This window comes from Bipolaris victoriae (genome assembly GCF_000527765.1).
Source record: "Bipolaris victoriae FI3 unplaced genomic scaffold scaffold_47, whole genome shotgun sequence".
NCBI lineage: Eukaryota > Fungi > Ascomycota > Dothideomycetes > Pleosporales > Pleosporaceae > Bipolaris > Bipolaris victoriae.
This window is the reverse complement of record NW_014575345.1, coordinates 130,400-152,583: the sequence shown is the minus strand read 5'-3', so window position 1 is coordinate 152,583 and position 22,184 is coordinate 130,400. Positions and strand designations below refer to the sequence as shown.

General features: G+C 50.8%; 7 protein-coding genes across 7 annotated transcripts; 4 read left to right on the top strand and 3 right to left on the bottom strand.

The window, feature by feature from the left end:
• Positions 1-152: 152 nt before the first annotated feature.
• COCVIDRAFT_38214 (carbohydrate-binding module family 32 protein) lies at positions 153-3,634 on the bottom strand (the record flags this gene model as incomplete). The annotated part of the gene is made up of 2 exons (XM_014700680.1): positions 153-3,177; positions 3,621-3,634. The coding sequence occupies 2 exons, from the start codon at positions 3,632-3,634 to the stop codon at positions 153-155; spliced, it is 3,039 nt and encodes a 1,012-aa protein (XP_014556166.1).
• A 255-nt stretch (positions 3,635-3,889) lies between these two features.
• COCVIDRAFT_100420 (hypothetical protein) lies at positions 3,890-6,176 on the top strand (the record flags this gene model as incomplete). The annotated part of the gene is made up of 2 exons (XM_014700679.1): positions 3,890-4,786; positions 4,833-6,176. The coding sequence occupies 2 exons, from the start codon at positions 3,890-3,892 to the stop codon at positions 6,174-6,176; spliced, it is 2,241 nt and encodes a 746-aa protein (XP_014556165.1).
• A 603-nt stretch (positions 6,177-6,779) lies between these two features.
• On the top strand, positions 6,780-7,853 carry COCVIDRAFT_16419 (hypothetical protein; the record flags this gene model as incomplete). The annotated part of the gene is made up of 1 exon (XM_014700616.1): positions 6,780-7,853. The coding sequence occupies one exon, from the start codon at positions 6,780-6,782 to the stop codon at positions 7,851-7,853; it is 1,074 nt and encodes a 357-aa protein (XP_014556102.1).
• A 345-nt stretch (positions 7,854-8,198) lies between these two features.
• Positions 8,199-9,653, bottom strand: COCVIDRAFT_100531 (hypothetical protein; the record flags this gene model as incomplete). Its single annotated transcript, XM_014700678.1, has 1 exon — positions 8,199-9,653. One exon carries the CDS (start codon positions 9,651-9,653, stop codon positions 8,199-8,201), a length of 1,455 nt encoding a protein of 484 aa, XP_014556164.1.
• An 848-nt stretch (positions 9,654-10,501) lies between these two features.
• COCVIDRAFT_27052 (hypothetical protein) lies at positions 10,502-12,542 on the bottom strand (the record flags this gene model as incomplete). The annotated part of the gene is made up of 3 exons (XM_014700677.1): positions 10,502-10,971; positions 11,028-12,459; positions 12,513-12,542. The coding sequence occupies 3 exons, from the start codon at positions 12,540-12,542 to the stop codon at positions 10,502-10,504; spliced, it is 1,932 nt and encodes a 643-aa protein (XP_014556163.1).
• A 442-nt stretch (positions 12,543-12,984) lies between these two features.
• Positions 12,985-17,603, top strand: COCVIDRAFT_100515 (hypothetical protein; the record flags this gene model as incomplete). The annotated part of the gene is made up of 4 exons (XM_014700676.1): positions 12,985-13,163; positions 13,211-16,807; positions 16,860-17,431; positions 17,491-17,603. The coding sequence occupies 4 exons, from the start codon at positions 12,985-12,987 to the stop codon at positions 17,601-17,603; spliced, it is 4,461 nt and encodes a 1,486-aa protein (XP_014556162.1).
• Positions 17,604-18,097: 494 nt separating this feature from the next.
• On the top strand, positions 18,098-21,404 carry COCVIDRAFT_100408 (hypothetical protein; the record flags this gene model as incomplete). Its single annotated transcript, XM_014700675.1, has 2 exons — positions 18,098-21,239; positions 21,313-21,404. 2 exons carry the CDS (start codon positions 18,098-18,100, stop codon positions 21,402-21,404), a joined length of 3,234 nt encoding a protein of 1,077 aa, XP_014556161.1.
• Between the last annotated feature and the right edge of the window lie 780 nt (positions 21,405-22,184).

Below are 22,184 nucleotides of genomic sequence, written 5' to 3'. Positions count from 1 at the left end.
TTTCTTGAATACCAAATACTAATAACAAAGAAACTCATATTTCTAAATCCAACGCCAGGCCGTCTCTTCACCTTATCATACAAAACGATCTTAAACGTTCTACGCAGATCTACCCGAAAAATATCTATGTACTAACCCATCTCCATACTGCCTCAAAACTTCTCACGAACTAAACTCCACTCCGCAACTGTCGGCCCATCCGTCGTATCTTCCTTGAACTGATTGCCCCTGACGCCCAAATGCGCATACCTCCCACTCCACACACTCTCCGCTAGCGTAAGATTCGTCTGATTACCAACATACGGCTTGATTTCGTACGCCGTAACGGGATCCCATGGCGCACTAATATCCACACTACCAGCTATCACTCTCCTCACATCATCCGCCAGCTGCGCCGAAAACGGCGGAAGCGAAGAATTTGAAAAGTAAATTTCAAAATGGGCGGGTGGCTGATTCGCCCAGTCCATTACGATCTCGTTGATAGGGTAGAAGGCTAAGTCTCCAAGGTCGACGGTGAGGTAACTGGTGGTGTTTGCATACTCAGGTTGCCATTTTGTACTTGCGGCGCCGTCGATCGCGGCGATGGGGAATTGACCTGGTTTGTTGCGTTGAGGGGGTTGGAGGAGAGATTTGCATTGGAGGATGTTTCCGCCTACGGTGAGGACCTCGCCCATGGGTCGGTTGCGTACTACGAGTGGTTCTTTGCCGAGTTCGTGCCATGTGACATTGCGGCCGCTGCGGGTGCCGACTGTAACAGGGATGGGCTTGTCGAAATATGTTGCGTTTACTGAAGGGAGCGTGTATTTATCTCGTGGCAAGCGCTCTAATGTTGTATGCGTTGAGTTTGAGGTGGCGTTGATACCGTGGCCCATCCAGTAGAAAGTGCGGTAGTTCAGGTATGGGATCTGTGGTGGTAGAGAGGGATCAATGTCCAACCTGTCGTAGTACAGTCCCAGGCCAAGGTATCCAAAGATTGCGACTCGATTCGTTCCACCCATACCGGTCAGGAATGGGAATGCAGGATGTGTTCCTCCATTCTCTTCCACATTGTCGATCAGCTGTTCAGAATACTGATACCACGGTGCGCGAAGGTAGGGTGAAGACGAGTAGACGTGGTATGTAAAGCTCGAACATCCAGATGGAGAGACCTCGTTGGCCACGACGGCAAAGGAGGAATATGTCATTGCGGGACCATCAAGGGATTGTTTTGCTGCGTAAAAGTCCAGATTTGTCAAGCTGTAGGGATTTGGATAGTGTAACAGATCATCTATGAGGACCACATCTGCTTGCTTAACTGCTACCGAACCGTTCATGCCGGTATATTCAACGATAATTCCAGTGTTGTCGTTGACCGGGAGTCGCATCTTTGCGGCTTTCTCGTTCCAGCTAGCATTTTGACTACGCGAGAACCAAGCGTTGAATTCGTTTGTTTCGAGGAAATGTTTCTGGATCAAGGCAGTAGTAAATCCCACATTATTGACTTGATTGGCATACTCGTCCGGATCAGTCGCATTCCATAGCTCCCAATTTCCAGAAGTTTCATTGAAATCCAGGACTTGGCCAAAAAAGTGTGCAATCGAGTTCGATATCGGCAGCAAGGTGTCATTAAAGTATTCGCTGTCACCAGTAATGATGAGATGGTTGTTGAAGGCTAGGCTCATGTCACCGTTAAGATGGTATTCGTAGTCGAAGCAGGCCCCGGTCCCTGTACAGTTTCCGAACCTCGCACTAGTCCAAGGATACACTGCACCTCCAGGAGTGAAGCGACCTGTTTGGTTCTTGCTCGAGGTGAAGGCTGTTTGGACGTTTCGCTGCGCCTGCTCGAAATGCTCCACATGATATTTGATAACATTTTGCGCATGCTGGGGATGTGACACTTGGATTCCTGGGGCCATCCAAACTGTTGCATCCCAAAAAATCATACCTCCATAGCAGTCAGAGCCAAAGCCGCAAACTGGGATGCTGTAGATGTCAAGTTTGGTATTATTTCCTGCTGCAGCCACAGCGTTTGGCCCAACCATGTTTGAAAGAAGATAGAAAGGATTTGTACGGGCCAGGATGTGTAGTTGCTGTACATCTGGATCATTGGGGAGGGATCCGTTCGGTAGGTGGTAGTCGTCGACAGCATCTGGCGTCAAGATGGACTCCCATTCTCTAATGTGGGATTGTAGAAGCTTGTAGTAACCTTCTTTTGCGCCCGATATCGAAGCATCCCGAGCCACACTTTGTGGATCGGGGAAGGCATCGGTTGAAGCGACTCCGATAAATTTAGTCACTTCAGTTGGCCGAAATGCGGTTAGTTCGACTGGTACAGACTGCGCGATAGTTGACTCGTTGCCACTACCAAAGACACCATCTGCTACTTCGCTGCGTGCACTGAGGTCGACCCAGTCGCTAGCACCTAAGGTCGAATATACGTATGCGGTAACATTTGTGATATTTCCCGGGTTTACGGCGGACCAGATAGTCGGTGTGTCTTTCTCAAATTTCTTCTGGACAAAATCCGAGCGCACAGCGCCATCCCCGTCTAGAACATCGTATACAGTCACATTATCGTCCCGAGTGGATGCAAGTCGCAGTCTGACTACCGCTTTGTTGATGTAGAGCTTGTGAACAAAAAGCTGGTAGTTGACATCGATGGTTCCATCACCCCGGCCACCGGGTTTCCAGTTGTACCGCCAACTCGCAATGCCAGCCTTTACATCCAGGCTTGAGACGAAATCAGAGATATGATCGGGGTTGACAGATGCATTCAGGAACTCGCCATTTGCTTCAACGATAAGGCTGCTCCAATGTGGGATACCAGCAATAAAGCTTTCCCAGCCATATTGATAGAGCCATGGGTAATTGGATCCAACGGTTCGTGGCTGGCTGTTCCAGAAGCCCGCTATAGTAGAGAAAGCTTGTCGTCGACTGAAAAGCGGCCATCCGCTTATGACATCGCCATCGACTGGTTCGTCGACTTCGAAAAAGGGTCCCGCGGATGCGACATTGATACCAAAATAGCCGTTTGCGAGCGTCAAGCGGGATTGGTAGTGGCCTTGGTCTAGAGCATGTGTTGAAATCACAGAATTGTCGTCATCCCATGTTACATGCTTGAATTGGTCTTGCTCACTGCTAGTGGAGCCCAGCGCTAGGTGTATTGTTGCTAGAAGACTAACTGTAGTTTGGAGGAGTCTATCCGGTCGCATGTTTTGGGCAATCGAAAGGGAAATAAAATTCGAGGCAAAGGCCTCAACGTGCCAGACACACGGGCTTTAAAGCACAAAGCCATGACGATCCCCCATGCGGCTGACTAGTGACGCCCACGGGGCTTTATTTTGATCGCTTTCTTTTCCATTTCTCACACCGCTAGGCATGGGTTAAGTGACCCGATAGCTTGTCATGCGGGCGCTACCCGTTCACGCTCTTTGGCCACCGCCGGGGCTTTTAGTGCAGACTGACATCCCTCCGGCGCTTCCCGATGCAGCAAAGAGCGACTTATTTGAGCAGCAGATGTAAGTTTTTCGAGCAAAGGCAAAATGTACTGCATAGTGCCTGAGCTGCGGACGATGGAAAAGCCATAGACGTGTTGACCGCAGGTAGGGCAGGCAATGAGGTGTGCCGTTTCGGGATCGTGCGCTGTTGACGTCATGTGGCCATCGTCCGATGTATCACTAGATGCGTGGCCTTGTTCTTTATCGATTCCGAGTGGTATCGACAGTATGACGGACTGATTCTACTGACGTCCAGGCATGTTATCGCAAATGTGTGAATGGTCGGTACTGGCGTTACCTCTTGCGAACTTGACGTGACTGCAAATCCGCATTCCAGCCCCAACACGTGTTGCAAACTAGCCCCTAAAATCAGCATGTCAACCGAGCAGCACATCCCCGTCTTTCGCATTACCATGGCTCGTCGAATCATCTCGAAACTTACCCAAGTATTCAACAAGAAAAATGATGATCACAACTTCTACACCCCACTACCTGCTGATCCGCCTACCATTCGTCTCCTGCGCTTGCTGCCTGGGCGCCGGGAGGACGATATCAATGCTCAGCTTCAGCCTTATTCCATAGCCAAAGCTGAAAACCGCTATGTTACCATTTCCTACACGTGGGGACATGCAGAGGTTGTCCCAAACCGCTTAATAAGATGCAACGACAAACTCATCTTCATTTCCGAGAACCTTTTTACCGCCCTTCGCACGCTACGACAGCATGACCATCCCATACTGCTCTGGGCCGATGCGCTCTGTATCAATCAAGATGATACTTTGGAGCGCACACAGCAAGTTGGTCTGATGGGTGAAATATACCGTAATAGCAAAGAAACCATGATTTGGCTGGGCGAGCCTGCTGCTAACGAGGATGTCGGAACCGATCTTTTGAGAACATGTTTTGTCCAGCGACCGATCAGTGCTTCGACAAACCGCAGATCCAAAAACATTCCCCTAGAACCAACATGGACAGGCGATTCAAACGACAATGAGCTGCGTAACGCATATTTGCTCGAGTTTAAGCGCTCTAGTGCGTCTAATATGAATGTACAGCTGATGGGACGCCCCCGCGTTGACGATGACAGCACTGGCTCCGATGTCTTTGGAGCCTTTTGCTTGTTACAAGACTATGCGGAAAGCACTTCATATCCCTTGCTTAATGCTTTAAACCACGAAAAGACTGTCGCATTACAAAAGCATGGAGTTACTAGCAACTGGCATGGCTTGGTGCTCGCAAGAGCTCATGTGCGTGGTTCAAGATCTTCCAGAGTTTGGGCAGGTCTTGCAAGACTGATGAGTAGACCTTGGGTTCATCTCTCTTTCACTTCCTCATGGCATAAGCTGATAGCAACAGTGGCAACGTGTGTGGGTCATTCAAGAGACTGTATTGTCCCGCAAAGCTACCATTCGATACGGAGTGTTGTCAGCCCCCTGGTCAATGTTTGCCAAAGCTGCTACCAATCACATTAAACAACGTCACACATTATGTCTGGACTTGGCTGGTACTCTCCAGGGACAAGACATTCTAGATCAGTTCAGTGACTTTGTGCTTCGCATAGAGGGTATCAGACTTCAACACCTCGCTCGTTCAAATAGTGGAACGATATTGCAGCTGCTATGGAGATTTAGACCACTGCAGGCGACTGAGAAGCAGGACAAGGTCTTTGCCCTCCTTGGTCTGACTACTAACTGGCAAGGCCTTCCACCATTGTTACCTGATTACACTTCTGATACTGCTGCAACTTTTACGAGCACAACTGTGACTAACATACAACGAGCTGGGTCATTATCAGTTCTTGCGGGTGATCTTGAGGCTGTCCTTAACCGGAAGCGACTGGACGGCATCCCTTCTTGGGCCATGGACTGGTCGCTCCCATGTCTTCCAGTCGAGATTGAAAGAGTGAACTCTCTATGCATTTACAAAGCGTCTGGATCTCGAATAGGAACTGTTCGATTCCATCCGATAAACCAACTTCTTGATGTTGAGGCAGTGTATGTTGATAGTGTGACGACAGTAGGGGAAGTCAGTCGACACACGCAAATCAGTGACACATGTGCCGTCATAAGATCTTGGAATCTACTCACCAAATCGCTCGAGCAATCAAATCACGCATACCCCAGCGGCGGGACCTACGAAAACGCTTTCTGGCGTACACTTATTGGAGATGTTGTACGTACTAGCACGGATCCAGATACTTACTGGAAGCAAGAGTCTTATCGGCGCGCCAGACCAGAAGACTATGAGGCTTTCAGGGCGTGGAGCATGTGGTCTCGCTGCATATCCCGTGATACGTTTAGCCGTTCTGCGGCATTCAGCAAGCGCGATCTTGACGAAGGCATTTCAGCAATTCACCATGCTCTCAAAAACGCAACGACTTCTCGGCGCTTCTTCCTCACTAGCTCTGGTTACATAGGTTTCGGACCAAAGACAACTGCCGAGGGTGACAGCATCTATATTTTCAAGGGTAGCAACGTTCCGTTCATGGTCCGACAAGGCTCACCTATATCTATCAACAACAACGACTGGACAACTCTTGTTCCGGGAAGCGAGGATGGGGGGGAAGAGCATGCTCGTCCCACTGCTAGTTGTTTACTTGACGCTTTCCAAATGGTTGGTGATTGCTTCATGTATGGCGCGATGGACGGCGAGTTTTTCGAGCAACCTCACATTCAGATCCGTAATCTCTACCTGGCTTGATTGCTTTTTTTGTCATGCGATTCGATCGCCATATGATCAAGTGTACATGTAATCTTGGAGCGAAAATCCAGTGTCAAGCATAGCATAACTCCAAATAATAATCATGACAAGGGGTCTATAGCCATGACATGCAGAAGAATTGTTTGCACATTCTATTGTCCCCGCGATTTTCTCCTGGATTCAGCCGAATATGCCATTCTCACCCTCAATGTTACAGCCCGATGCGCCACCAACCTATTTCGAAACTTTTATGCAAGGTGATTGGTGCTATTAGTGGTGCTGAGAAAGGAGGTGTCACATACGTATTTCCGCACTGCCCCGTTGCTGCATGCGCCTGCCTAGTTTACCAAGAAATACGCTTTCTTGTAAACTACCTCGTTCATACCTCATTCCTCATCACTCCTCAACACAAACACCTTCTCTTCCCCTTGTCCAGTACCTGCTCTATCGTTCATTTCGAAATACATATTGTGCCCTGTGGAGCAACAGCACGCTATAATATCGAACAGATGCATAGTCCTTGCAAAGCTACCGCTCACCGCCCAAAAACTTACTATATCCACCTTAGTCGCGCCATAACAGCCTTTCATAATATTCTCAGTCATGGAAACCCCCTATTTCTTGGCACCGCTCAGCCATGATACCTCAGCCCCTCGATTCAGACTTCTTATGTTGCATCCGAGCACGCAAGTCTCTTTAATCGAGTGCAGTCTTCTGTCTTATTCGTTCGACGAGAGCTGTCCAGCTTACAAAGCACTGTCTTACAATTGGGGACGGATAAGGAATACTCACCAAATACGTCTCAATGGATACGGATTTCCTATTTCCCGCAATCTGTGGGCCTTTCTAGAGCAGATGCGTATCCAGAGGCAATGGGGATTCTACTGGATTGATGCTATCTGCATCGACCAAAGCAATACATTGGAAAAGAACCACCAAGTTCAAATGATGCGACGTATCTACAGCACTGCTACGAGCGTCATGATCTGGCTCGGCGAAGCTAGCGAAGACAATACAAGCGACATGGCTATGGACGCAGTGGCCAGCGCATATACATGGGTATCAAACAGGAGATCTGGCAATTCTATGCACGAATCGCATTTCATCCGGGACGAGAGAACAACGAATGCTCTGGAACACCTTTTTTCCCGAGACTACTGGACAAGGATTTGGATTATACAAGAAACCATGGTTGCCAAAGATATTTCAGTACACTGCGGATCAAAGGAGTTACATTGGACACTCTTAGTAAGATTTATGGTTTTTGTAGCCACTATATACGAGAAAGACCCAGAGCACGTAGTACACCTTTACGCCACTACAGCCATGCGTCTCGTATTTGACTGGCAAAAAATTCGCGAGACACAGCGATGGAGTCCTATTGCTGAACTTATCGTGTACTACGCAAGTTCCAAAGCTTCAAATATCCTCGACAAGGTGTACGCCTTGTGCGGACTCGCAAGTGATGGTGGCGACATCACTATCGAATACGGTATTTCACCAGAAGTTCTGATAGCTCATCTCCTCGATCGAGCTCCTAAATCTTCCTCGGCAGAAGATCTGCGTTCTCTAGCATTTAATGCATACGAATCTTTGGAACTTAATCCAACGCTTTTCAGCATGGACGAGCTACTCATCATTTTAGAGATTGAAGGACATAAACGCAAGATAGGCTAGCCATTAGTCTGATTATCACGCATTAGACGATATCGTTTTTTTCTATTTATTTTCTGGATAGTTATACCCTTATTGCCAGTACCTTTTGTAGTCCGCAAAGTCTTTAACAAATATCACAGAGGCACACTGTGTACCAATTTGAAGTAGCGTCAATGTGAACTTTGAAAAAAACTCTTTTCTTCACACTGCAATTTCCAGAAGAGGTTTTCACAAGAAACATTGCAATACAATCGTCACCAATAGTTTCCAGCGTAAGACATCGTAATAATTTCTATTCCTTACATTTATGCCGTCATCACTACTTTCTCATCGATATCTTCTCACGCCGACACCCGGCACCTAAACTCAAGGCGTACATCCCTTCGATGGCGCATACCCAACCTCTTTCCGATACGGATACTTCTCTGTACAATGCACCAACCGCCCCCTAACCCAAACCGCAACCGTATTCCTATCATCCCCACTATACACCCACTTCTCTACCTTATCCTGCCAACTCTCCCACCCAAACACATCCACCGGCCCCTCCTCGAACGCACCCGCCTCACTCCCAAACTCACCCACAGCACCCAGATTGATCATCTGCGCATCCCACTCCTTCCCGACTTCAAACCCGCCAACTGTATCTTGCAGACCCACAACTGCGGCACCACCGCGGGTAGCGAGGTACAAAGCCTCTTCTGTAGATAGCTTGACAGCATCCGAAGACGTCTGGATGCACAGGTGTCGCGATACCCAAATCGCCTGACGTACATTTTCCAGGATAGAAGGCGAAAAACCGCCGGAGATGTCTGTTCCCAAGCCGACCGTGTGGCCTTCATCTAGCAACGAGCGGATAGGAGCACAACCAGATGTTATCGCCGTATTCGACGCAGGACAATGGCTAATTTTGCTTTTCCGGGCGAGGATCAAACTGCGTTCCTCGGGGGTAAGATGCACGCAATGTGCTAGGATAGTTTTATCGGTAAGGAGACCGTGGGAATCGTAGACATCCGCATAGCTCTTTGAATAAGGGAATAAGCTCTTGACGAGTTCGATTTCGCCTTTGTTTTCGGAAATGTGGGTTTGGATGTGGGCGTCTGTTTCTTGGGCTAGGCGGCCCATTGCGCTGAGGCAGTCGGGGGTGCAGGAGGGGGCGAAGCGCGGGGTTATGATTGGTTTTACGATGGTGCCTTTGGGGTCGATGGAGCGGATGTAGTCGATGCTGGATTTGGAGTCTAGGTAGCTTTGTTCTGCGCTGGTGTCGCGGTAGTATTCCGGGCTTAGGTCGCTGTTCATGCATACGCGGCCTATGAGGGCGCGCTGGCCGCGCTCCAGACATATGTCGGCGAGGGTGTTGGTGGCGGGTACGTGGATAGTGGCGTAGTATGCGGCTGTGGTTGTGCCATGTGAGAGTGTTCTTGACACGAAGTTTGTGTACACGCGGTACGCACGCTTGATATCGGAGAAGGAGGATTCAGTGGGGAAGGTGTACTTCTGCAACCAATCCAGGAGCGTGGTCTTGCCGAATAGTCCGGTATTCGGGTGCTGGGGCGCGTGGACGTGGGTGTCGATGAAGCCCGGGAAGAAGAATCCGTTGCTGGTTTCGCTGATCGAGATGACCTTGGCGTCTGTCCAGGCAGTGTCCAGGGAAGAGAGAAGGGAGGCCAGAGACTCCACGTTGCGGTTTACAAAGCGAATGATGCCATTGGAGTCTACACCGATGGCGCCATTGGGCTCGATTTCTAGCGTGCTGAGGGATATGCTGTGGACGAAGGGGCCAAAGTAGATGGTGTCTGGTATAGGTGTTGATGCTGCCATTTTTTTCTTGAATGTCCCAAGTAAAACTCTTGGTCCTTTTGCTGCTCTTATGTAAACCCCAGAAATTCTATTTGGAATTGAGACAGATACACCGCTCTTGCCACTGAAGTCGACAGAGTTTCGGACCAAGACACCGATAAATCCGCGGGCTTAGTGTTCCAATCGTTCTTGTTCGCTGAGAAAAAAAAGAAAATCAAATTGTGATACAAGTGTAGAAAAAAGGCCAAAGAGAGCACCTTATATACACTCAGATCTCAGCAATGGAAGTGTACAGAATTGAAGAGGGACAGCCGGCGTCCTTTATCAGTTCCTGAGAAGGGATGACGGGTTATAAGCGGTCTAGCGGGGGGTCGCTAATGTTTACCACGTGGAGCCGAACCGGGGCGTCACTAGGTACTTCTGGGGTCATCGGCGTCCTCCGATCAGCAATTCACTACCACCATCACATTCGGGAAAAGTAAAATGTGAAAGGGGCTTAGTGCTCAGCTCTCGCTTCCTCATACATGGTCAATCACAACCCCACAATACGGCAGGATGAAACAATGGATGGGAGCCACACAAAAAGGAAGTTTGCATGTTTCTTGGACTAAACACTTCCGCAATGCGCCGGCAGCCTATCGCTGCGGCCATCACCTACAGGCTTCCCAATAGTCCTTCCACGTCTGCACACACACCCATAACTTTCCTTTTGTTTTGGCCAGGTACAAGCAACGCCAGGATATTCCCCATTTACACCACGCCTGAAAACTCCATGATAGCTTTCTCCGCGAAAGCGGAACACAACCTGCCCATATCTGCCTGCCAAGCAAGAGCCGCTATCCAGAACAGGATGCGCGTGGGTATGATTATTATAGGCTGTAGTCATGAATCGCTTGTGGGCCTTGATCGTTGTAATCTGGACGCGTCATGTAACCCTTACTTTGACCTTGGTCGACTACAAAAATGACTTTGGCCGCGACCTGAGCGCCCAAGAAGGTTGACTCGTCGAAGCCAACCTCTTTGAATTCGGGGAAGTACTCCGGGGGTTTGACGAACTTAACAGACGTGGGCGTTTGGCCATGTGAAGAGTGCAAGTTATGTGACATGCCAGGCATGCCTCCATGGGGCATCATGTGCTGCGTCTGAGCCGTGGTAGCTGCTAGTAGAAGTGGGTTGACTTGAGAGTTACCATGTGGGCCAAGTTGGGGTTGTGGCGTATTGGTTCCAGTACCCGCAGGTGTTGAGACATTGGATGGGATCTCAGATGTGAAGATGGTAGCAGATGAGGGCGACACTAGATACTTGGCCTGGATGGTCTGTATGAGAGATTCCCTAAAGCCTGAGTTCGTGTTAGTATGCTATAGAATAGCTTTTTGTGTGAATAGTGTAGCTTACCTCGTAGCTTCGCTCCATTGCCACAGACAATCAACTGATCCCAAAGATCGCTTCGTTTGCCAACCTCGTCAATGGATGAGATTACCCTGTATACGGCATCTGCAATCTTCTCTAGTGTGCCATTTCCGTCTGCCATGAATCGCTCATTTCCAACTTCTATTTCACGTCTTATTGATCCTGTCCGCTTGTTTGTGTTGTTGGCTTCGCCAGTGCCGTTTGCCTCGGCGGTTGCAGCAGCCTCACCCTCCTCCTCGTTTTCATTTGGTTTCCTGCTGGGACCCTCATCCAACGCCCCCTTCGCATCAGCCATCTCTTGATTATTCAGGTTCATGTTCTTCAGGGTATCCAGGAGCGCATGGTCCTCGTACAGGAATGTAGCCTTTTCAAGCTTGGAGTTGGGTAGCTTTACAGGCTTGTTTGCTTGGGGAGCTGGAGCGCCCTTCTTTTTAGCATTGGCCTTTTCTTGCTTCTCCTTCTCCTTCTTGGCAAGGTACTCTGACATCTTGCCACCAGCCACAATGCTTGCGACATCTAGAACTCCCTCGTCCTCACCAGTTCCTTCTTCTCCAACTTCGGTATCTACACCAGGACCTCGTGGCACGTTTCCGATTGCAGCTGCAGCTGCAGCGCCGGATCCTGGTGCTCCTGTGGAAGCTGCCGCCGCAGGGTTGCTCACGCCGTCGGCGACAGGCGCATCTTTTGATCCTGGTAGTGGGACTCCTGGAGGGAGAAGCTCGCATATCGGTGACCTCTTGAGCTGTTCGCACATGTCGCGGTTAAAGCCTTTGGGCTTCAGTTTGGCGAGGAGACCTTCAGTAAAGGCTTCACCTCCACATCCTGCTAGCGAGATGACTCTACCCTGTGTATGCGGGATAAACTCGCTGACAGCAGTCACGTCTGCCTTGTCTTTGCCGACATCGATGACAGTTGCCGTGTGTACGCCATATGCCCAGGCTGTCGCCAGTGCTGCGTCCATCAAGCCGAAAGCGGGGACCTTGAATTTCTCGAAAAAGAACTGCGTGAGTTTCTCATGCTCTCGCGGTGTCCATGCTGGCTGGGCAATGAGGAGGATCGGAGTGTGAAAGGGCGGGTTTAGTGAGTTGTAGACGTGAGTGATGAGAGCGAAGAAGCATGGCCAGTCGACAATCCTGCCCTGCTGAATGGGCCATATGGCGCCTTCTTCTGAGACACGGTCCTCGTCCCATATGACCTCCTCTTCACCCTCAGCGGGCTTGCTGTCTTCTTGCGACTCGTCCTTGGCCTCGCCATTCTCTGGTGCTGGGCGATCCTGCCGTCTCCGTATCTTGTATGGCTCAAACTCGCCCTCCTTCTCAGCGGGGAACATGCGCGACCTCAGGCGGAGGCGCGCCGGGGTGAAAGACTCGGGCAGGCCCAGCTGCGCGACAGTCGTCTCGGAGCCGGGCGAAATAATCTGCAGGGTGTTAGCGCATGCGGCGAGTGATCAGGTGCGCATGTGGGACTGACGATGATCTGGTCATCCTTGAAGGGCGGCATGGCGGCGCAATTGGTGAGGTATACAACTTATACACAGAGCTCCGGCGCGTGCGAGAGCTGCCAGCCCAGCCTACCGCGATGGACTTCGCGACTGCGGCGCTAGCCGGCGCACGGGCGCGGGTAGTCTGACTTCACAACCAAGTTGGCACCCACCCCACATGATGCCCACCCTTCTTGTCCAGATCTCTCAATTGCGTTCCCGAATGTTCCAACGTGCCCTCGCAACAGTTCACCATGCGGCTCCAGTCTCCACGGGATCATATTAGCACCGCCCCAGATCTCTGTTCGTGATATCTCCCCATCCCAGGACACATCCATAAGTACATCTCCGTCGCCCACCATGTCCTCCATGGCAGCCTCGGCAACTGCCGCCTCTCAATCACTCGCAGAAGCCTCCAAAGCAGCCGTTTCCAGTGCAGCAAAGGTTCTCTCTACGCCTGTCATGGGTGTCAAGGTCGCCGATGCCCCTCCTCCGTCCAGCTTTGGTCTGCTTGGCCGTGTCATTCTCTCTATCTTCAGCGTGTTGCCTTCCGTTCTGTACTGGACCAGTTACACCTTGCCGGCATGGCTCTTCACGCTCTTCTCCATGAGCTTGACTTTCACCATGAATTTCACCACGTTGTATGTCACCCGGGGCGGTCCATGGTCTTTGCTGAATAAATTCTCAGGATGCTTGTTGTGGTTTTCGCCGTGTCCACGATCAGCTACTTCGTGAGGTACCGGTACATGACCATGTACGCAAGACTGCCTCCGGAACCCCAACGTGAGGAACCTCAAGTCGAAGTTTTTCCAGACAGTGCCGAAAGTGACTCCAAGAGGGGCTTGTCTAACTATCTTGATGAATTCCTGAGTGCTATCAAGGTCTTCGGCTATTTGGAGCGCCCAGTCTTTCACGAGCTCACACGCACCATGCAGACTCGCCGATTGGTGGCTGGAGAGACCATTCTATTGGAGGAAGAGAAAGGCTTTTGTCTCGTGGTAGATGGCCTAGTCCAAATCTTTGTCAAGTCAAATCGTGCAGAATCCGATTCGGATGAAGACGAAATGGGCGGTGAATCGCCCGACGGCTCTACACAACAAGGCCACCGACAGGGCTATCAGCTTCTTACTGAAGTGAAAAATGGAGCGCCCATGTCCTCTATGTTCTCCATACTGTCCCTGTTTACAGAAGACGTCAAGCTGCGTCATGACCAAGACGATCTTGCAGATTTAAGTGTACCTACATCCCCCCGTGGTCAAGCCGTACCACCCTTGTCTCGAACAGGCAGCTTTGGTATGGATAACTCAAGACCACAAACACCTCGCGAAGTTCCAGAGTCTAAATTGCGGCATCGAAGAACATCAACTTTGAATAGTCCAACGGCAGGCGGCCGGCTCGAAAGCGTACCACCTCTGTCATTAGACATGGACGGATTCGGTGGTGAACGCCTCAAAAACACCAAAACTCGAAAATCACCCTCGCGCCCTGCAAAGCCGAAATCTGCCCACCCAGACATTGTCGCACGCGCTGCCGTAGACACAACCATTGCCATCATACCCGCTACTGCATTTCGTCGATTGACGCGCATCTACCCCAAAGCAACGGCGCATATTGTACAAGTCATTCTTACTCGTCTACAGAGAGTTACACTTGCCACTAGTCATGAATATCTGAGTTTAACCAACGAAGTGCTCCGTACAGAGAAGCTTATGAATAAGTATACCACGTACGATCTTCCGGGCTTCCTGCGAGACGCTCCGCTCGAGCGACTCAAGGAAAAGTTTGCTAAAGAGACGGAGCGCATTGGTCCGGATGAAGGCATGAAGGGCATTGCACTGCACAACCCGGGCGCTGGTCGTCGAAACAGATCCAGCGTATCATTGAGACGAGGCACAGCTGCGCAAGCTCGCCTTGCCGCTGCACGGGGCGCAACACTCAACGCCGGCTCTGAAGCAATGCCTACAATTACCTCACCAGATCAAGGACCGCGCAATGATCGTATCAGCGCAGGCGATCTGTTAACCAACTCACAATCGACTCGGGGGACAGGCCGCAGTAATCGCAACAGCTTCTCTCAGCCATTCCAACAAGAACGCCGCGATGCTCGGACACCACTCGATGCTGGCTCTTTCAATCCCTTTGCTTCTCCCTCGCTTCGCCCCAAGACACTTCATCGCCAAGAATCTATTGACGAGGCCACCGTTTTCAGAGAGTCCATACTTGGTTGCATGTTCAAGGCTATAGGACTTACCAATCCGGACAACCCAATGCCCAGACCGACTGCATCAGTAGAACAGTCACCCCAACTCGTTTCATTTGACGCTAGCCGGCAGAAGGCTGTCTTCACGAATGCATTTGGCTTCATCGATCCCTACGCAGCTTCACGAGATGGCGATACCGAATCTGTTGTATCTGCGTCAGGCATGTCGAACGCAAGCGGTGTAGGGTCGCACAATATTGTGGAAGAGATTGTAAATGACGTAGAGATTGTCTTCTTTCCCAAGGATTCTGTTCTTGTAGAACAAGGCGAACGAAACCCCGGCTTATACTATGTGATTGACGGATTCCTCGACGTGAGCGTGCTTGTGGAAGAAGAGAAATCCGAAACGAGTACGTTTGGAAACTTTTCAAATACTCCTGGATACACTGAGGAAGACCTGTTTGGCCCTCCACTCCGACCGGTTAGTTCGAATACTCCTTCACGTTCTGGTGCGGAAGGCACGAAGAAGAAGCGCACAAGGCGAAGTCTCTTCATGACAAAACCTGGTGGCCTAGCCGGGTATCTTGGAGCAATATCATCTAACCGGTCTTTTGTTGACGTTACTGCCAAAACCGATGTCTACGTAGGCTTCCTGCCTCGTGCAGCCATTGAACGGATAGTGGAGCGCTATCCAGTGGTGCTGCTTACCATGGCTAAGCGCCTGACGACACTCCTGCCGCGTCTGGTTCAGCACATCGATTTTGCGCTTGAATGGGTCCAGGTGAATGCTGGACAAGTCATCTACAACCAGGGCGACGAGAGCGATGCAATCTACATCGTCTTGAACGGACGATTAAGAGCAATACGTGATGCTGAAAATAACGATGTCAAGGTTATTGGCGAATATGGTCAAGGCGACAGCGTAGGCGAGCTCGAAGTGCTTACCGAATCATCACGTCCTGGGTCGTTGCACGCCATTCGGGATACCGAACTTGCAAAGTTTCCAAAGACGCTTTTTAATAGTCTTGCGTTGGAGTATCCTGGAATTACCATCAAAATCTCGAAGATTATTGCGTCCCGGATGCGAGCTTTGGTCGATGATCCACTTCACGAACAGAGTAAAGAGCGGAGTTCCAAGGCCACGCGGGCCAATGTGTCTTCGACGATAAATCTTCGCACCGTTACTATTCTTCCAGTCTCGGCTGGAGTTCCAGTGGTGGATTTTGGAAGCCGGCTTGTGAACGCACTGGCACAGATCGGCATACCCCAAGGCGTCGTTTCGCTCAATCAAGCAGCCATTCTAAACCATCTTGGAAGACATGCTTTCAGTCGAATGGGTAAACTCAAGCTTTCACAGTATCTTGCTGACTTGGAAGTAAAGTATGGCATGGTGATCTATGTTGCTGACACGCCAGTCAAGTCACCTTGGACACAGACATGTATCAACCAAGCCGACTGTATTCTTCTTGTGGGTTTAGCAGAATCTTCGCCAAACATTGGCGAGTATGAGCGTTTCCTATTGACGACGAAGACGACGGCGCGAAAAGAGCTAGTGCTCTTGCATTCGGAAAGATACTGTGCTTCTGGTCTCACGCGAAAGTGGTTACGAAACCGACCTTGGATTAACGGCAGCCATCACCACATCCAGATGTCATTCCGCGCAACATCGGAACCAGTTCATCATGCTGGCCGGCGGTTTGGAAACGCACTTAAGCAACGAGTGCAAGTCATCCAGGCCGAGATCCAAAAATACACTTCAAGGAAAGTTCGTCAAACGCCTCTCTACTCTGCGGATACACCGTTCAAAGGCGACTTCCATCGACTCGCTCGCCGACTATGTGGTCGGTCAGTCGGGCTTGTGCTGGGGGGTGGTGGAGCTCGCGGTATTGCGCACATTGGGATTATCCGCGCACTGGAAGAGGCAGGAATCCCGATTGATATTGTAGGAGGGACATCTATTGGCAGTTTTATCGGTGCTCTATACGCATGGGATGCAGATGTGGTTCCCATGTTTGGCAGGGCGAAGAAGTTCTCGGGTCGCATGGGCAGCATGTGGAGATTTGCACTTGATCTCACATATCCCTCGTGAGTGGTTACAGAAAGTTGTCGAGGTGTCATTAATGCTAACTGTAAGCAGTGTTTCGTATACTACGGGCCACGAGTTCAACCGTGGCATTTTCAAGACTTTCGGCAACTCGCAGATCGAAGACTTCTGGCTGGAGTTCTATTGCAATACGACCAATATCAGCAAGTCGAGATCGGAGGTTCACACGTCGGGCTACGTATGGCGCTATGTCCGTGCGTCCATGTCACTTGCGGGACTACTGCCGCCACTATGCGACGATGGCAGCATGCTTCTAGACGGAGGCTACGTTGACAACTTGACTGTAGCACACATGAAGAGTCTGGGTGCAGACATCATCTTTGCGGTCGATGTCGGCAGTCTTGACGACAACGCGCCACAAGCGTTTGGCGATTCACTCAGTGGCTTCTGGGCAACATTCAATCGGTGGAACCCATTCTCAAGTTTCCCAAACCCGCCGACACTATCAGAGATTCAATCTCGACTGGCGTATGTGTCTAGTATTGATGCGTTGGAGCGGGCGAAGAACACGCCGGGATGCAGGTACATGCGGCCACCAATCGATCCGTACGGTACACTAGACTTTGCGAAATTCGACGAGATATACGAAGTCGGCTACAAATATGGTGCGTTATCAAAGTCGGGCCGGGCACAAAAATTTTCACAGCTAACAGAGGACACACAGGCAAAGAGTACTTAGCGCAGCTGCGTGAGCAAGGCGTGCTTCCAGTGACTGAAGAGACGGAGAAAGAAAAGAATCTCCGTCGGACAATGGCGCCGCGACGGGCGAGCATCTAGTGGGCTTGCGCAATGGCCGGGGCTGCGGAGTAAAACGGGCTGCGAGCTAATGGGCGGATATGAAGTAATGGAAAGCCCAGGTAGGCGGCGTAGATTTGCCCAATAGGTGCTAGGAATGCGTGTGGAATGCAAGGACGGTCATGTTGGGGTTTAGTGGGCCCCCGCCCGCCGCTGTCGACCAGCAACATGCCTGTCCTTATCGGCTGGGCTGCCCATTCTTACTGGGCGGATAGTGACGGGTTACTTGCTGTGCAGATAGATAGTCACCCATGGTCGCAACCAAAATAAAATTCCAAAGAAAAAAGTCCCGACGCAGCGCGATCCCTTTGAGTTTCTTTCCTCTCTGCAGCAGCAGCCGCAGCAGCAGCCTCATCTCATCGGCTGTGGGAAGTACAGGACAATTGTGTCCGCTATCAGCATCACCCTCCTACTCGGGGAATACACTCGGGGAACACCACTACCCCTCGTAGCGTTAACACCACCACACAGCAAACATGAGGACTGCATGTCTTAGGGCTGCTAGCACTGCTAGCCGGCTCACACGCTCGTCATGCGTTGCACAGTTATCTCGCCCACAGCTCGCAGGCAGCTCATCGCGTGTAGTCGCATATCAAACTCACCAGGCGCTTCAAAAGCGAGCATTCCAGCAGAATGCTACAACCTCACAACAGGCAGCGGCCTTGGCCGTCGATGCTGCTGATGATGTATTCGACACCCCACCTCAGCAAACAGCCTATGCGAAGCCGCTCGAGGCACTCGATACCTTTCCCCGCCGACACATTGGCCCCTCTGCAGAGACGGCCGAAGCCATGCTCAAAGCCCTCGACCCACCAGCGGCCAGTCTGGACGAGTTTGTCAAGCAGGTCATCCCCGCCGACATCCTCTCAGGCCGCGAGTTGAAGATTGGAAAACTTGCCCAACACCACGACAGCGAATGGCAGAACAACGGAGTGCCCGAGTCCGTTTTCCTCAACAACGCAAAGAAGATCTTGGACCAGAACAAACCCGGCAAGAGCCTGATCGGGCAAGGATACTACGGAACAAAGGTGCCAGAGGTCATCAAGAGGAATGTGCTCGAGAACCCTGCATGGTACACGAGCTACACACCATACCAGCCGGAAATCAGCCAGGGACGCTTGGAGTCGCTGCTGAACTTCCAGACCATGGTGACGGATCTGACCGGTCTCAGCATCGCGAACGCATCAGTTCTCGATGAGCCCACTGCCGCAGCCGAGGCCATGACCATGTCCATGGGCGTCATGCCGCTATCCAAGCAGAAGAGCAAGAACAAGACTTTCCTCGTCTCGGACAAGTGCCACCCCCAGACGCTTGCTGTTCTGCATTCTCGTGCCGAGGGTTTCGGTATCAAGATTGAGGTTGCCGACATTCTCAAGGACAACAGCAAGAGGGTAGAGGAGATTGGCCAAGATCTCGTCGGTGTGTTGGCTCAGTACCCAGACACAGACGGAGGTGTCAACGATTTCCGCGGACTTTCTGAGAAGGTACACAAAACGGGTGCTCTCTTCAGTGTAGCCACCGATCTCCTCGCTCTTACACTGCTCACTCCCCCTGGAGAGTTCGGCGCCGACATCGCTTTCGGAAACGCACAGCGCTTTGGTGTGCCTCTGGGCTTCGGTGGACCACATGCTGCTTTCTTTGCCTGTGACGAGAAGTACAAGCGTAAGATTCCTGGTCGCTTGATCGGTCTTTCCAAAGACAGGCTCGGCAACCAGGCGGCACGACTTGCGCTGCAGACTCGTGAGCAGCACATTCGCCGCGAAAAGGCAACGAGCAACATTTGCACCGCACAGGCTCTTTTGGCCAACATGAGTGCCATGTATGGTGTTTACCACGGACCAAACGGTCTGACTGCCATTGCAAAGCAAGTCGTTGCCAAGGCCCGCCTCATTCAACAAGCTATCATCGACAACGGCTTCAAGACTGGTCAGCGTGGAAAGATGGACAACTCCCCTGTTTTGTTTGATACCTTCATCGTAGAGACTGGAGGTAACACCGACGGAATCATTGCTGAGCTCGAAAAGAAGGAACTCCTTGTCCGAAGGGTCGACGACAAACACATTGGTATCTCGGTCGATGAGACCACAACCGCTCAGACTATCACCAATCTGCTCGGAGTATTCCGGAAGTTTGGAAAGGGCGACAAGGTGCACTTTAACGAGCCAGTTGATATTGAGCTTCCTGCACCGTTCAAGAGAACCAGCCCGTTCATGACCCACCCAGTCTTCAACTCTCACCATTCCGAGACAGAGCTTCTTCGTTACATTAACCACCTTTCTTCCAAGGATCTCTCACTTGTTCACTCAATGATTCCCCTCGGATCATGCACCATGAAGCTCAACTCTACCGCTGAGATGGCTCCCGTTTCGTTCGACACAGTCTCCAACCTACACCCATTCCTGCCACTGGAGCGCGCCAAGGGATACACTGAGATGATCACACAGTTGGAAGACGATCTTGCTAACATTACCGGATTCCACTCTGTCTCTCTTCAGCCCAACTCTGGCGCTCAGGGAGAATTCACTGGTCTTCGCGTCATTAGCAAGTATCTCGAGCAGCAACCTGGCAAGAAGCGTGACATTTGCTTGATTCCCGTCTCTGCTCACGGTACCAACCCTGCAAGTGCTGCCATGTGCGGTATGCGCGTTGTGCCCATCAAGTGTGACCAAGCCACTGGCAATCTCGATATGGCAGATCTCAAGGCCAAGTGCGAGAAGCACAGTGACGAGCTTGGTGCTTTCATGGTTACCTACCCCAGTACCTTTGGTGTATTCGAACCCAACGTCAAGGAGGCCTGCGACCTTATCCACCAACACGGTGGTCAAGTCTACATGGACGGTGCCAACATGAACGCCCAGATCGGTCTTTGCTCGCCTGGCGAGATTGGTGCCGATGTATGCCATCTCAACCTCCACAAGACCTTCTGTATCCCCCACGGCGGCGGTGGTCCAGGTGTTGGTCCCATCGGTGTCAAGGAGCACCTCTCGCCCTTCCTCCCCGGCCACCTCCGCGGCGAAACGGGTGGCTCCCAAGCCATCCACCCCGTCAGCGGCGCGCCCTGGGGCAGCGCTAGCATCCTTCCCATTAGCTGGGCCTACATCAAGATGATGGGCGCCCTCGGCCTAACCCAAGCCACCAAAATCACCCTCCTCAACGCAAACTACATCCTCTCCCGCCTCAAGCCCCACTACCCCATTCTCTACACAAACTCTGAAGGCCGCTGCGCCCACGAATTCATCCTCGACGTCCGCGGCTTCAAGGAAACCGCCGGCGTAGAAGCAATCGACATCGCCAAGCGCCTTCAAGACTACGGCTTCCATGCCCCCACCATGTCCTGGCCTGTCGCCAACACCCTCATGATTGAGCCCACCGAATCGGAAAGCAAAGCCGAGCTTGATCGTTTCTGTGATGCTCTTATTTCTATTCGCCAGGAGATCAAGGATGTAGAAGAGGGAAAGCAGCCCCGGGACGGCAATGTGCTCAAGATGAGCCCGCATACGCAGCAGGACCTTATTCGGGAGCAGTGGGACCGCAGTTATTCGAGGGAGAAGGCGGCGTATCCGCTGGGTTATCTTAGGGACAAGAAGTTTTGGCCTTCGGTGGCGAGGTTGGATGATGGTATGTCTTCCTTTTTCTGTTTCGAGTTTTTTAGGTGTTTTGCAGAGGGAAATTTTAGCTAACGATCATACAGCGTACGGTGACACAAATCTCTTCTGCACTTGCGCCCCTGTTCAGGGCGAGGACAGCGATATCACGGGTGCCGCCGCGCCGAACCCGACTTAAACCTCTTCTTACGTGAAGACGGTGGTTCTTTTCCCTTTCGACGAAGACGACGAATGAACGAGTTTTCTTTCAGGGGAGTCGGTGGCATGGAAACATGCCTTTCTTTTTTTCGATTTCCAGTACTTCAACAATACACCAACCACAGCATATGGTGTTTTCGGCGTTCTCTCCTTTTTTGGGTATTTTGTACCCTTTCTATTTGAGTTAAACCCATACCTTGTGGCTTTTCAACATGGCTCTGGTTTGGGTTGAAGGCGGTGCTGGAGTAATGTCGGCGGAGACGTTTTCTTTTCAAGTGATCTTGGGGGTTTTGTGTGCATTTTTAGGGCGTTTTGATTTCTTAGAGAGAGATATATATAGTGGAAAGTTGCTATGTACTAGGTGTATACTTTGTGTCTTGAAAATGAGGCAGACACGAGAGGATATGAGATGAGATGAAAGACATCATTCAACAAATAGTTATGAAAAAGAGAGATTTTTCAACATTACAAGTTTGGAGTATGCTTTTTTATGTATGAATCGAGTCCAGCACAGGAGCTACGAAGAACAAGTAACGCCCGTCTCTACATAGCGGGACACCATAGACACTCCCTAATATTATAAAATTAATAAGTTAGAAGAATAAATGTTTTTAGGATGGTAGCTCTACGCTATTAAGCCTATTTCGTAGTTATCCTTTTTTGGATATATCTTTTACTTACTATATAGTATGTTTAATGATTTGGTATGACATGATGGAATGTGTCTTATATAACGAGTAGTACAGCTGTAAACAGAGAA